Source organism: Doryrhamphus excisus, linkage group LG23 (genome assembly GCF_037039965.1).
Source record: "Doryrhamphus excisus strain RoL-2023G ecotype Guam linkage group LG23, RoL_Dexc_Guam_v1.1, whole genome shotgun sequence".
Classification (NCBI taxonomy): Eukaryota; Metazoa; Chordata; class Actinopteri; order Syngnathiformes; family Syngnathidae; genus Doryrhamphus; species Doryrhamphus excisus.
Genome location: NC_136379.1, coordinates 10076031 through 10090546, shown reverse-complemented (window position 1 = coordinate 10090546; position 14516 = coordinate 10076031). Strand labels below are relative to the sequence as shown.

Sequence of the window (14516 nt, the reverse complement as noted above, 5' to 3'; positions counted from 1 at the left end):
GTACTATTTTTGCGTTTTGATAAGGCCATGACCTACGACAGTTTAGCCTCACATCAACGGTGGTATTAGGCGTATTCAGGTTCTCGCTAGCCACAACCATTATGGCGGCAACGGCGTACCTGCATAACTTCCGGAAGTAGCCTGACGTCACGGCGGAGGTGTGTTACGTGTATGGGAATGGCTCAGGAATTCAGCAGCAAAAAAATCCTGTTCGACTTGATTGGGACGATCACGCTCACCAATATCGACGCTAATGCAATCACCCAGCCCAAAGTCTCACTTGACTCCGGACCGAGAGCACACACACCGGACGAAGAAGAAAGGCTTCACGTTTGGCTTTTTTGGAGGCTCGCCGCCATGTCTTTTTCCAGCATCCTACCCGACGAGGCAGCTTTTGCCGACTTCAGGAGTCAGTGTTTGTCCATCGACAACTGGCACAGCAAGTACAACAACCACGGCATGCAGGTGTGGGTTCAGATCCCTGGGGACAAAGGAAACCACGTTGGACCCAAAGTACACAAGCTCAAGGTGAGGATACTTGCAGTATTTGTGTACACCACATTTATACTTCATCATCCGCTTTTGCAGAAATATTAACATTTGGACACGTTGGACGTTTTTTTTAACAATAACAGAACATTCAAAATACCAAACTATTTGGTGTTGTAGTTGCACAAAAAGCTACATAAAGTCCAAATATGAGGAGCAAAAAGAAATAATAACTAAGGTGAAATATGAACATTGTGTTTGTCTGATCATCTTTCACCACGTGGACACGCTGCCTTTATATTTGCTATCTTCAACTGCATTTTTCCCACATACAACATTGTATGAAGTCATATTTAAAACTATAATAAATACTGCACATACACACTATATACAGTATACTTAACATGTACTAAATACTGCACATGCACAGTATATACAGTATACCTAAATGTAGTAAATACTCCACATACACAGTATATACAGTATATGTAACATGTAGTAAATACTGCACATACACAGTATACTTAAGATGTAGTAAATACTGCACATGTGCAGTATATACAGTATACCTATACGTGACGAGTCACGCAAATAGAAAGCAAAGAAAAGAGGGTGGGGCCTGGACCGGCGGTGACCGGCGGTGACCGGCGGTGACCGGCGGTGACCGGCGGTGACCGGCGGTGACCGGCGGTGACCGGCGGTGACCGGCGGTGACCGGCGGTGACCGGCGGTGACCGGCGGTGACCGGCGAACTTTGTGACTTTGCTTCCTTTTCCCAGTGCAAGATCGCAATCAAGGACGTTTCGGCCGCCGTCATGTACGACGTGCTGCACGACGGCCAGTACCGGAAGAAATGGGACCCCAACGTGCTGGAGAGTTTCGACATCGCCCGCGTGTCCGCCTGCGCCGACATCGGCTACTACGCATGTGAGCCGTTTAGTGTTGCCACGCGGGGCCCCCGTCCCTTGGTGTTTGTTGTCATAACAAGCCCCCGCTTTGACGCCAGGCCTGACAGATGCGCTGTCCTCCTCTGCAGGGTGTTGTCCCAAGCCCATCAAGAACCGAGACTTGGTGACGCTGCGCTCGTGGCGGGTGACGGACGACGAGTACGTCATCATCAACTTCTCAGTCAAACATCCGGTACGTCTACGTCCGCCTGGAGGAGCCTCTTGGCTTATTTCAATTCTGACCAAGCGTCAATCACATGCCGTCGCAGAAATACCCTCCGCGCCGTGACCTGGTTCGAGCCATCTCCATCCTCACCGGGTACTACATCAAACCCACGGGGCCCAACAGCTGCACGTTCACCTACCTTTCACACGCCGACCCCAAAGGTAAGGAGGACTTTCACGCTCCCGTCCCACTGGAGCTCTGACCTCAGACTTCCTGCTTCCATCCTCAGGTTCCCTCCCAAAGTGGTTAGTGAACAAGGCTTCACAGGTTCTGGCACCGCGGGTAAGTCGCCACGCTCGGTCTGACGCCGCATATTTCTTTGACGTATCTCCCCCTGTGTTGGAAATGATAGCAGGCCCACACGGATACCAGATTATAATCAGCGTTTTTGGTAGGAAGGATGATGATTCCTTCACCGGTCTGGAATTGATATTTAAGGACCAAGCTAGCACATGTCCCATGCTGGCCTCAAACACACAACCTTGGCAATGGGAGTCCGGAGCACTGACCCTTGGGCCAAAAGCCCTCTTCTGCGTGTCTGAGTACAGCGCCACACGGAGGCGGGCCTTATGTATTACATCCTTTTCACTCCTACATCTTCCCGTCCGGATGGGGATGGATGTTGGCAAATCATCCTGGGCGTCGCTGCCCACGGGGGCCGCTTCTTCCAAACAGTACTTCTACAAGTACATGACTACACTTGACTTCATTGTCACACAAATGCGGAATATTTGCTTCATTTCCTGGGAATTCATTGAAGAATTGATCCATTTCCATGCTTCCATGTGAAATATAAGTTCTTGCTGAGACAAGTGCGTATTAGTTAGCTCACAGGAGAAAGTTTCATGTGTGTGGAAGGACAATGGTAACCATGGAAACGCCTTTGAAGGGCCCATCCTGCCGGAGCTTTGCTGACAAAGGAAAGGTTGAAGTCCCGGCTGGCAGAACCCGTTCCCCCAGTTTATGAAAGAAAAGCTTGTTAGTGATTTGTGTAGCGGGGAGTGTTCACAGCACGCTTACAAACCAGGAAGCAGGAAGTAAGTCCAAAGTTAGTGATTTTCATAAGCTGCCATCATCCGTGAGAACGCTCCAGTCCTCCCTCGTTTGCCTAATCCCTTACTGTAATCTCTCCATCGTTTATGGAAGACCCACCCTGGTCAGTCCTTTTCCGTTAAGGAGGATGGAATATTTTGGTAGTAAGAGCATAGAAAACCTGGTAACCACCTTCTCAATAAACTTTTTAATATGATTAGAGCCCTCATGACATGAACTAACACCCCTATAGTCACCTTTACACTCCTATCACCCAATACAGTAGACATAATAAGACAAAGTAAGACATTTAAGATACCCTGATTATGAAGCGTTTGGCAGAAGTCCCGACCTAATTGACTTTTTACCCAACGTAATTTAGCGTATAAAAATATATATATATTTCAACTTTATGCTTTTGAGAAATGTATGAGGACTTTTTCCCCGTGATGACAACTTCCAAAATGCGCACTTGGTTGTTATTTCCTCCCCACGCTGAAACAAGCGTCCAAATGCTGCTATCTCAGCGTTCCGTCTGTCTGCGTGCAGGTTCTGAAGAGCGTCCACAAGGCGGGCCAGGAGTACCCGGCGTGGAAGCGGCAGAACTCCCCCGCCCAGAAGCCCTGGCTGTACCCGGAGCAGAACACCCTGCCCTTGATGGACCCGGCCGAGCTGTCCATCCAGAGAGGCGACTCCCTGGAGAACGTGGACGAGAGTTCCAAGACGGAGGAGTGCTAGATTGCCAAAAGGGGTAGATGTTGTACGCCGGAACGCAGAGCTCAGGAATATTCTTGCCAAGTTCTTCCACGTTTACAGTTTTATGAAGGATGGAAACGTTGCCATGCAACGCAGGCCGAGCTGAAACAAGCTGAAGTGTTTGCTTTGGGGGGGGGGGGTATTTTATCTGGAATCACGTACATCAAGGAGGAGGGCGTTGTTGCAGCACTACATTTAGGGTCAGTACTTTTTTACTGCAAATATAGGCTAGCACATCAGGCTAGCTAAAGCTGATGTATTTATTGTGGTGCTGTGCAATCATGTACATAGTTTTATACCGCGTCTTTATAATATATTTATTTCACACTCACATGAAGTTTATGATTGAGAAAAGAGTCTGGCATGAAACCTGGTGGTAGACAGATATTTCTGATGATGATGATTATGATGAAGTGGCTTTTTAAAAAATAAACCTGGCAAGGGTAAGGTTTATTTTTTGCATCCATTGATTGGCATCTGTCAACGTTTAACAGGCAGCACTGGGTAGTAACAGGTAGTAACAGGTAGTTTCTGATCCGATACCGAGTAAAAGTCAGAATGGTATCAGTGATACCAAGACGATACTTTGTGAAAATTCACCTAATGCATCGGGTACATTTTAAAAAGTGGAGTATTTAATATCATAGCACAAACAATACACAACATTTAATGAATTTATTGATGAAATGATCAAATAAAGAATTGAAGAAATGTATTTCTGTGAAACCCTACTATATTGAGGTAGCAGGATGATTTACAATATAACAAACAGGACAGTATCGTAATAAATACCTGAAAATTGTATTTATTTATTTAGTTTTTCTTGAGTTTCTCCCTATATTGATACGCGAAACGTCATCGTCGACGTTGCATTGGAAAGAAAGAAATGCGAGTTGATTCCTCCCGTCCGTTCATTCACAAACGCAGTGAGTGTTCTGCTCCCAAAACAATCTACGTTGATATTTACCGGCGCGCAAATGATGACCTCATCAAATGGCGTCGTGAAGCGGTAAACAAGCGCGGGTGGCTGCCAATGGCTGCTGTCATATTGGAATTGTTTCCTAGAGTTGCCTTCAATACTTCCAATTCCATCTCCCACCCAGGGGGAATCATTCATTACGCGGTATTTGTGCAGCCAAGTAACGAGGGAAAAACACAATTAAGGACTCTGAGAAAAAACGAAATAGGACAGAGACCACCCGGGACGAGATCATCATTGGGATCTTCATGGATGGAAAGTATCGCACCGGATAAGCAGCCCTCTTTGACCGTGGGAGACGCCGGGATTGTCTGAACTTGTGGAGGTCCAGAAGCCACACTTTGCCAGGCCCAATCGCAAGTACTTCTCACATGTTTACTACCCAGACTTGTACAGTGTTGTTTACAGCCACGACCAGGGGGGGCTGATGCTGGATCCATTAGATCCTTTCAAGGATAAGCCGGGTTAGCATGAATGCTCAATGGCAAGCTAGTTTGATAAAGACTAGCTTTACATGCACGTACTCTACTATAGATGTCCTGCTACAATGTTTTACAACTTCAAAGTAGTCAAATGTCCCATATTTGTAGGGGGCATTGTTAAAGTCATCTCATGAGGGGGTCAATGTCAGACATCCCCGAAAATTTAAGTATAAAATAAATGAGTACATAAAAAGATGTAATATTTAGTATTGACGTCTTCTGACTCAGTGCTTCTTTCTTCTTCTCTGGCGCCATCTAGTGGACAGTCCTCTCCTTCTGCCTCTGGTAGTCTGAAAAAGCGATGAAGAGATGTATGTAAAACATCAGTGTTAATATTGTGCAGTTTTCTTCATAATAATAAATTAATGATAAAAAGAATAAGTAGAATGTAGAAATTAATATTTGTAATATTTCCAAAAATAAAAGTAGTGGACAAAACTTGAAATATGAACACCCCCCCTCCCTGCACAATACGTGTGAGAATGCAGAGAAAGACAGTAGCGGTGTCCAGCTATTGTCTTTATCCTGGTGATAAAGTTCCTGGCATCAAGTCCAGCAAGGTTTGGACACACCCAGAACTAATGGAAGGAACAACCTTGAACTTACTGTAAGGAAAGAAGCGAACTCTCATCAGGATTTCCCGTGCGGTCTTCAGAATCTCTACAGCCTGAAATGAGAGACACCATGAATCCAGTCATGTTATCATATGTCATATCATGTGACCACGTCCATGCAAGTACGCCGGTGCCTTGGTTAGCATCATTAACCCCTCCCGGAAGGTTCGACTCTAACCAAAGCAAGTCTTCCCATAGAAAATTCATCCTTTCCAGACAGCCAATCGTGTTAACAGAAAATACACCTTGTAGATGATCATTTTTGTTTTGAATGCAGAAAATGGTGCAAAAATAATAAACATTTCACATCACTATAGGATCACGTGCAAGTATCAGCTTTCATTTTGGGTTTGTGACCAAAGATGGCGGCGTAAGCAAACCTTTGGACGTGAAGCGAAAAACACACTAACCAGACCGGACATAGGCGCGGATAAACTTACTCTGGAATGTTCTATGTCTTGGAAATCCACCTCATTTACTGAAAGAACCTGGTCTCCCTCCTGCAGTCCTGCACGGTGGGCGTCAGAGTCTGGAACCACCTGATGACACGCCATGGTGAATAGACCACACGTGTGTGTACTCGTGTGTGTACATCACCCCCCGGTGGATGGGCGGCAGACCTTGGATATGAAGATGCCCAACTGCGAGGCCTTTCCGCCGCGGATGTTGAAGCCCAGCTGAGCTCCTGGAGGTTTCTTCAAGACGATGGTGCGGGGAAGGAACTGGGTGAGCTCGTTGTTGTAGTCTGGGTGATGAATCCGCTAAAATACATGCATGAGAATCACAACCCAAATACTCATTGATGAAAGCCAAGTATAGTGTTACACTGGCCCCTAAAGTACTGCTCAGTTTGCAGTTCTTATCTGAAAAGTGATGGAAGAAATCCAATGTTCGTAATGTCTTGCCTCTTGAGGGGGGATCCATGCTGGGGGGTTCTCATAAGAGGGCAGGAAGACCACCGGAAGCTGGTAGTCATCATAGGGTATCTTCTGATCCATAGTTTCTACACGAACCAATCACATGAATAGCATCCACACATTTGGTTAGCTGTGAGCACCTTGCACAATGCTAATAATGCTAATAATAAACTACACAAGCCAAGACCAGCGTTGGGAAGATTTATATCACAATATCAGTGATATCTAATGACAACTCTACAGAAAAGGGAGCTATTACACGTTTGTAAGTGAAACATAAACATATAAGCGTGCTAACGTAATACGTAAACAAGACGCTAGCTTCTTAGCTAGCTATTGCTAAAGTTAGCTCGCTGGGAGCAACAAACATTCCTTGCTGCGTTTATAACACCGAAAAGCTCATGGCTGTTCTTTAGTTTAATGCTCTCCTATACGCATTTACTTATTAAGCGTACATTGTCTGCTGAAAAGCTAAGGAATAGCAATATAAAATGTATTTTTAGTCTCACCGAGTAATGATCAGAAGCAATGACTTCTTCGGTGATGCTGATTTTCCTAAGCAGCAGAGGCGCCGCCTGCCGGATTGGAGGAGCACTGGCATCGTTTCACTGTACAGACTGCTGTGTAAAACTTCACAAAATCACTTATATATTGTATATAATATACATTCAAGACTCCAAAAGGTATGAAAAGTCTGTTTATATACAATATAAGCAGTGTATAAAATGGCTAGATCAGACGTACAGCAACTACAGAGGTCCTTAAAATACACCTTTTCTCCTCCATAGAACAATGTGTGTGAACCCACCTTGAAGATCACCCTGAAGATGTTTAGCTTCTGCACAGGCGTTGTCAAACCTCTCATCTTGGGTTCCACCCTTCCATCCTGCACCCATTCACCGCAGAGACTTGGCAACCAGCTGATGGGAGCATGCAGACCGGGATGGGACACACGTGAAGAGTTGCATCTTCATGTCACGTCCCGGGGAACTTATGGTGAGTACGCTTTGGATGGCAAACATTGGACGTGTTTTTCCACTCTTCGTCAAGCTAATTACTTTGAATATCATTTTATTACCTTGAACGTTCATTTATTTGCATTGGAAGAGGGAGAAGAGACGCAACCATTGATGGAGGTGGAGGTTACCTGGTGTAGGTTACCTTTGGGTAAGGTGGAGGCTACCTGGTGTAGGTTACCTTTGGGTACGTTGACTTGGTTAAAGACGGAAAGCAAAGTAGGTTTTTGTTTCTTTGAACGTACGAAGGAGCAAATCTATCCAACAATCCAGAGAAACATGAACGTTTGGCAACAATGGAGATCCAGGTGACGCAAACAAGCACCTTCAGATGTTGCTGCGTGGATTATTGTTGTTGTGTCAGTCAAACAGCACACACCCAATCCGCCCTTGTTGTTTTCCCTCATCAAATACCCCGGCCCTTTTGTCTTGAACTCTCCCGTCGCCCCCCCGCTGTCATCCCAGCGTCCACCACTGTCTCTTTGTGCTGCTGCCGCTAACGTGTGACATCACTCTCCCAGCTCCCATGGAGTTCCCATTGTGAGCCGAGCCAGCGTCCCCGGCTCTCGGCTCTGTTGCATGTTGTTGTTGAATACCTCACCCAAACTCTCCCCCCGCTGGCTTCCTTTCTATAGGCTGAGGCCGTGAATGGGGGCTGGGCCCTCCCCTCTCGGCAGCCATTGACCGTGCTCCCTGCCTCCCTCGCCATCCTTCAGCGTCACGTTGAGTCTGCACTTGTTGCACAGTCAACCAAGAGAAGAAGAGATGTCAGCCTTCACCGCTTGTTGCAGAGCTTGCAGCCGAGGCTTGTACAGCTGCCGCTGGAAACGCTCCAGGAAAGGCGAGGAAAGTCAAGTAAAGATGATTTTTATCCTTCCTTTTTGTCTAGTTGTCTTGCACAAGTGTAGTACAGTGGCAGGACGTTTACATCGCTGCTTCAAGCTAAAACTAAGGCGCAAATGTGTATTTCTACTGCAAAATCCCAATCCCTTTAATCACAGATTAGCATTCCAAGATGTCAAACCGAGTCGTTCGGTGTCATTGGCTGAGAAAAATCACCTTCTTATGCCAAGAGAAATCCATGTCCAATCATGTGAAATACATCTTTGAAGATGATAGTACAGATATGTATGTATGGCCGTGCAAGATACTTGTTGCTACCTGTCGTTTAATTATACCCTGCAAACTTTTACAGTCAGTACACAGCTTGGGAAGCGGCACAATAATCCATCCTAGATGGCCGTCATTGGCTTCATTGCTTCCAGACGCCACCCTCAGCAGCCAATAGGATTCCTTATTTATACATGGAATAGTCTGCTAACCACAGCCTAGAAAGCCTGTTTACCACCTTCTCAATACACCTTTTAGAGCCTTCTAGACGTGCGATAACACCCCTATATGTACTGTGCACTCCTATTACCCAATATGGTTGACATAGTAAGAAAAAATACAACATGGAAAAAACAGTTTACCACCTTCTAAATCAACTTTTTAACATTATTAGAGCCATGTGGACATAAAATAACACCCCTATAGTTACCTTTCCGCTCTGCGGTTGATTGAGGCAATGAGAGGAGATTCAGTGTGACGCCCGTACGTAGTGAACTTGTCTTCTTCCCCGTTTGAGTGTGCATGCTGGTGGTTCTCTGTGGTCGCCCTCGTCACCCTGCTGGCCGTCTCCTGGATGTACGTTTGTCTGATCACGTCTAACGACCAAGAGGATGTCAACTGGTAAACACACACACACACACACACACAAGCCTCCAATCCAGGGGTGTCCAATGTGGGGCCCGGGGGCCTTTGCAGGCCACTGTGTTTTTTATTGGCTTGTGGCATACTCTAAAAGTACCATTCAACAAAGAAAATGAAAATGAGAAAAAGAGGAAAACGTGATGAGAATAACGTGGTAATCAAATCAAATCAGGAGAAAAAAGCCACTTAGGAAGTACTTAGCACGTACGCAGTATGAGATGTTTGCTGTCCAAGTGTTAGCATGTCTCTCCAGGAAGGCCACGATGCGGTCCCGGCCGGGTCCAGTTTGCGCTGATCCGGTCTTTTGTCGTCTTGTTCCGTGAGCAGGAAAGGCTTCGTGAAACTGAAGCGCTGGGTGAACTGGGTCGTCGTGCTGATCACCACGTCTGCGGTGCTGACCAGTTACTGCGTGCTGCTGCTGGTGAGGACTTGAGCGTCGTACTTGGCCGAACACGGTTTCCCACTCAGGCTCCTCCCAGACCAGGGAAATCAGGACGCAAACCGGCACGGAGAACAGCTTCTGATCAGCATAATTAGCCGGACAGACACACATGAGAAACGGAAGTGGCCCTGGCCTTGATCCCTGTGGTACTCCACATGTCAATGTGCTCTAGAACATTGACTTTGATATTTCATATTTTGGTAATCAGTCAGACTTTGAACTATTTTATTCAGTCATTTCATCATTTTTAAAAAATATTTTTAGACTGATATTATTATGATTATTATTAAAAAAACACAATTGAAAATACATTTTAAATATTTTTTTTCAAATTACTTGTTCAGACCAACCCACCATAAATTAATTTCCACCAAATAGGATTCAATTGAATATTTTTGTAGTTAGAAAACCTTTTTATGACTTTCAAAATATGAGTTTTAACATGATCAGAGTCCCGTAGACTGGAAATAACACCCCTATAGTCACCTTTACACTCCTATTATTCTTTGTTTACGTCACATTGTACAACTTTTATTCCTGCAGCGACTCGAGAGGGCCTCTCCCAAACAAGCTAGAGCGCTAGCATCAGTTAGCCTCAAATGTATTTCTTCTAAACATAAGAAGCCCAAAACAGATCCTATTCACACAGCTCTATTCTCTTTGTAGCTTTTTGCCTTGTTCCACATCGCCCTGAAAGAACCACTCCATTTACACTGGCTTCATAAGGTAATCTGACCCCCCCCCCCCACCCCCCACACACCAACAAAAATATCCAAGTATTTGTTTTTGAAAACACGTAGCAATGTCTTTCCCTCTAGTTCCTCCTTTTCTTGGGTTTGCTTTTCATCTCTGTCGGCGTCATCGGGATAAGTCTTCAGTGGAAACGGGAATGGCCGACCGTTCTTCTCTCGCTCCAGGTTCTCCTGCCAGTCCACACATGAGTTCCACACATGAAGAAGCTGTGGTGTTGTGTGGTGACCTGATTTCCCATCCGCTTTGTTAGGCCACCGCCCCTTTCCTGCAGCTGGGCGCTGTCTGGGCTTTGGTTCTGCTCAGCCCGTTGGTCTTCCAGGGATGCCAGACGGCCAAAACCAAACGTGGGTGAAGAAACTGGAAAAATATGGGAATCAAGTTGGAATGGTTTCATGATGATCACAGAAACGGAAAACAACAGCAGTCATTTGACAAGAAGGCAAAATATTGGGACGAATTAGCCTGACTTCAATTTTCACTTCATTCAGAAAACCATTTCTCTCTTTGTTGATAAAATGCAGTAGAAAGGAAATTCCTAGGAAAAATACTTTAAAATCATTTGACAGACCTAAAAATAATAAAGCATGATGGGACACCAGCCACCACCAGTCCAGGGTGTACCTCTGGGATAGGCTCCAGCATGCCTGCGACCCTCGTTAGGATAAGCGGTATAGAAAATGGATGGAGGGATGGATGGAGGGGTGGAGAGATGGATGGATAGATGGACGGATGGATGGATGGAGGGATGGATGGAGGGACACCAGCAGAGGTTTTCCTTTGTCTTCATCAGCTGACCATCTTGTCCCCCCCAGCAGGGTCGGGGTTCCTGATGGCGGCGGTCTATGCGGGGGTGTCAGCAGCCATCCTCCTGTGTCCTTTGCTCATCCGGTCACCGTGTCTCATAGACCCCAGCGACCTGCCCCACAAACCCAAGCTCATAGGCCACCGGGGCGCCCCCATGGTGAGCACGCTGCAGCAGGAAGGTGGGGGGGCAAAGGAGCGCAGGTCCACGCCACGCGTCTTTCGGCACGGTGTGCACGTGTAAAGATTTTGGGTAGAAGTACTGACAGGCACAGGAGTCCATCTCCCCGTCTGCCCTCACAGCTGGCCCCCGAGAACACCATCATGTCCTTCCGAAGGAGCATCGCATGCGGCGTGACGGCCTTCGAGACGGACGTGCAGGTCAGGTAGGAACTTTCACTGAAACAACAAAGTGGATATCTGTGGACATCATGTGACAGTACAGTATAATGTACAGTACAGTATCGTTGTAGCGTACATAACTCTACATGTCTTCTTCTTTGTCTTTGGGCTTTTCCCTCCAGGGGTCCCATGGCAACCCAATCTCCATCCAAGCCTGTCTTCTGTATAACTTTATGTATGAATGATATAAGACATATTTACTACAGCTCATTGAATTTACTCTTCTTATTTTCACGTTGATAATATTTTACTGCATAAATCATTTGATGATGATGATCATGATGATGATGATGATGATTGGTCCTCGGTCCTTTGCCTTCATGTTGGGAAGGTGACGCCATTTCCTGCCTTTCTCAACCAGTAAGGATGGAGTTCCTTTCTTGATGCACGATCAACACCCAGGCTTCCTGAGGAGAACCACCGACGTTGAAGACAAGTTCCCGGGCCGAGACTTGGACCTGAGCACCGAGGTGACGTGGGCGGAGTTGGAGAGTCTGAATGCGGGTGAATGGTTCCTACAGGTGAGCCTCGCTGCTTGAAATGTTCCATTCCCAGCTGAGTCAAATGTTCCATTCCCAGCTGAGTCAAATGTTCCATTCCCAGCTGAGTCAAATGTTCCATTCCCAGCTGAGTCAAATGTTCCATTCCCAGCTGAGTCAAATGTTCCATTCCCAGCTTAGTCAAATGTTCCATTCTCAGATAAAATGTTCCATTCCCAACTGAGTCAAATGTTCCATTCCCAGACGGATCCTTTCCGCTCATTGTCGCAGCTGTCTGAAGAAGACAAAGAAGAAGCCAGGAATCAAACAATACCTTCTTTACTCCAGCTTCTCCTCCTTGCCAAGCACCACAACATCTCCATTTTATTTGACCTGTATGGTCCTGACCAGGAAAACCACACAGTGGACACCGTCTCCACCATCCTGATGTCCAAGGTGGACCCCAGCCTGGTATCATAAGCCTCAGCTTCTTCTCCCGTCTGACCCGCGGCCCGCTCCCTACATCGTGATCATGGAATGTTCATGTTCACCGATACTTTAGGTCCTCTGGCTTCCTTCTCAAATGAGAGACTACGTGAAAACAAGAGCTCCGGGTTTCATCCAGATCTACAACAATGAGGAGGACATGTTGGAGGAAGGAGGAGACCATCTCAACGTGCAATACAGCAAGCTGAGCGTATCAGAGATCAGGTAAAGCAGACCTTCAAGCACAGATAAGAACATGCACGGATTAACCACAGCTTCCCAGTACGGCAGCACTCGTGCGGCCAGCTCTGGAGGCGTTTCTAGTTGAGCCATCTTCAGCGGCTCGTATGCTGCAATACAAGCTGCACACTGACTACTTTTACGAGTCTCGCGGCGTTTGCGTGCGGCAGGGCTCTGCGCAGCCAAAACGTGACGGTGAACGTGTGGGTGGTGAACGACTCCTGGCTCTTCTCGCTGCTGTGGTGCGCGGGGGTCAGCTCCGTCACCACCAACTCCTGCCACCTGCTGAGGGACATGCGGCGTCCCAACTGGGTGATGGTGAGTGGCAAGTCCCGATGGGCGTGGCTACGCCGCAACACCCTAACCTTTGGCGTCTTTCAGCCTCACGCCACGTACAGCATCCTGTGGGTGACGGGGGATGTCGCTGCCGTAGCCGTGGCGACCGTACTGTACTTTGTCCAGCGGTAAGCCCGTCTTTGGAGAAACGTGGTTTTGTGGTGGTGACTGACTCCATGGTGCTCTCTGACAGGAAACGCCTCTGCTGCCACAGGGAAGGTATGCGTGCGTCCGTTCATTCACAAAGATTTAAACCAGCGCTTCTCAAATAGTGGGGCGGGGGCCCCCGGGGAGCGTGAGATGCTACCAACATGTACACATTTATAGTATCCAACATGCAGCTTTTTTCCCACTTTCAGTCTGTACTCTACAGATGAATGAATACATAGCAGCACTGTCTCGAGTACTTCAAATGGGGGGGTCATCAAATAATTGAGAAGCGCTGATTTAAACATACATTACTTTACTTTACAGTATTTATTGGTGTATTTTTCTCCAAATATAAAGAATTGAAATGAACAGAAATTATTAAAGTAGTTGTAGTAGTAGTACTAGTAGTAGTAGTAGTAGGTGGTGTATTTTGGATGCCCAACAGCATGAATGTCCGTCTCCAAGAATAAATAGGATTTTGATGTTTTTCCATGATTATTGTCTTTTCTTTGACAGTGTCCAGGAAAGACCAGAATTCCTGGAATGAGAAAGAACTGTCCCCCTTCTTCCCGGCCATGTAGGAGCAGCATACCATGCACCGTCAGAGCATTTGGACGTTTGTGAAGAAGACAAAGCTTGTTAGCATAAACTGTTAGCATAAACATTTCTACCTGCTGTGTTTATTATTCTGCTGTGCTGGTTGGTCTTCCTCCCACGGCGTCTGGTCTTCATCCTGGTTGTCCTGGTTGTCTTCAGTCTTCTTCCATCCTTGCATGTCCATCATGTTTTCATCTTATGGACATTTCAATCTGTATCTTCTCCACTACTTTAGAATGAAATCTATGTGAAGAACATTCTGCTGTTGCCTTCTTGTCCTGGCTTCCCTGCACGTGGCTCCGCCTTGCCGCCCTATTGATGTCCTTCAAAGCCCCCCATGCATGAGTGACATGACATGACAAGAAGGTACACTTGGCACCGTTGGATCTTAAGAACTTCCATTTCTAACATCCATCTCCAAATGTTCTCCATTGGATGGCCCACAAGAGTCAGCCTATTCCTTTTTGTCAAGCGCAGCGTTGTCACCACACAGACTAGGTCCTCCAGTCACGATCTCCACTTAGCTGGCTGCCGTTTGACGCCCCTGCACCACCTGAAGCTCCATTGTTCCATTGAAGGATGATGATGGTGGAGAACATCTCAGGTGGGACCTCCTTGTC

General features: G+C 46.6%; 3 protein-coding genes across 6 annotated transcripts; 2 read left to right on the top strand and 1 right to left on the bottom strand.

Moving 5' to 3' along the window:
* The first annotated feature begins 52 nt into the window (after positions 1-52).
* On the top strand, positions 53-4250 carry stard14 (START domain containing 14). Its single transcript, XM_058055502.2, has 6 exons — positions 53-528; positions 1269-1416; positions 1526-1629; positions 1706-1823; positions 1892-1944; positions 3244-4250. The coding sequence occupies exons 1-6, from the start codon at positions 172-174 to the stop codon at positions 3430-3432; spliced, it is 969 nt and encodes a 322-aa protein (XP_057911485.2). The 5' UTR covers positions 53-171; the 3' UTR covers positions 3433-4250.
* pdzd11 (PDZ domain containing 11) lies at positions 4111-7051 on the bottom strand. The gene is made up of 6 exons (XM_058053466.2): positions 6952-7051; positions 6431-6528; positions 6146-6286; positions 5966-6064; positions 5518-5578; positions 4111-5201 (listed from the first exon to the last, which is right to left on the bottom strand). Exons 2-6 carry the CDS (start codon positions 6521-6523, stop codon positions 5167-5169), a joined length of 429 nt encoding a protein of 142 aa, XP_057909449.1. The 5' UTR covers positions 6524-6528; positions 6952-7051; the 3' UTR covers positions 4111-5166.
* A 47-nt stretch (positions 7052-7098) lies between these two features.
* On the top strand, positions 7099-14153 carry gdpd2 (glycerophosphodiester phosphodiesterase domain containing 2). 4 transcript variants are annotated; one of them, XM_078788440.1, is made up of 20 exons: positions 7099-7125; positions 7231-7438; positions 7550-7584; positions 7621-7630; positions 7708-7766; positions 8094-8313; positions 9086-9189; positions 9538-9631; positions 10319-10378; positions 10471-10569; positions 10656-10749; positions 11218-11366; positions 11510-11592; positions 11970-12129; positions 12352-12558; positions 12650-12798; positions 12984-13131; positions 13195-13277; positions 13343-13368; positions 13816-14153. In XM_078788440.1, exons 6-20 carry the CDS (start codon positions 8224-8226, stop codon positions 13878-13880), a joined length of 1611 nt encoding a protein of 536 aa, XP_078644566.1. In that variant the 5' UTR covers positions 7099-7125; positions 7231-7438; positions 7550-7584; positions 7621-7630; positions 7708-7766; positions 8094-8223; the 3' UTR covers positions 13881-14153. The 4 variants fall into 4 exon arrangements, with proteins under 4 accessions (XP_078644566.1, XP_078644565.1, XP_078644567.1 ...); XM_078788439.1 differs by lacking the exon at positions 7708-7766 and having other exon boundaries at positions 7621-7645; XM_078788441.1 differs by lacking the exons at positions 7550-7584; positions 7621-7630; positions 7708-7766 and having other exon boundaries at positions 11221-11366.
* The last annotated feature ends 363 nt before the right edge of the window (positions 14154-14516 follow it).

Coding starts and splice junctions, on each gene's coding strand:
- stard14 (XM_058055502.2), top strand. CDS start 172: ATGGGAATGGCTCAGGAATTCAGCAGCAAAAAAATCCTGTTCGACTTG. Junction 529..1,268: donor CCAAAGTACACAAGCTCAAG/GTGAGGATACTT, acceptor TCCTTTTCCCAG/TGCAAGATCGCAATCAAGGA. Junction 1,945..3,243: donor CACAGGTTCTGGCACCGCGG/GTAAGTCGCCAC, acceptor GTCTGCGTGCAG/GTTCTGAAGAGCGTCCACAA.
- pdzd11 (XM_058053466.2), bottom strand. CDS start 6,523: ATGGATCAGAAGATACCCTATGATGACTACCAGCTTCCGGTGGTCTTC. Junction 6,065..6,145: donor TGGGCATCTTCATATCCAAG/GTCTGCCGCCCA, acceptor GCGTGTCATCAG/GTGGTTCCAGACTCTGACGC. Junction 5,202..5,517: donor AGTTCGCTTCTTTCCTTACA/GTAAGTTCAAGG, acceptor TCGCTTTTTCAG/ACTACCAGAGGCAGAAGGAG.
- gdpd2 (XM_078788438.1), top strand. CDS start 8,224: ATGTCAGCCTTCACCGCTTGTTGCAGAGCTTGCAGCCGAGGCTTGTAC. Junction 10,750..11,217: donor CCAGACGGCCAAAACCAAAC/GTGGGTGAAGAA, acceptor TGTCCCCCCCAG/CAGGGTCGGGGTTCCTGATG. Junction 11,367..11,509: donor GCCACCGGGGCGCCCCCATG/GTGAGCACGCTG, acceptor CTGCCCTCACAG/CTGGCCCCCGAGAACACCAT.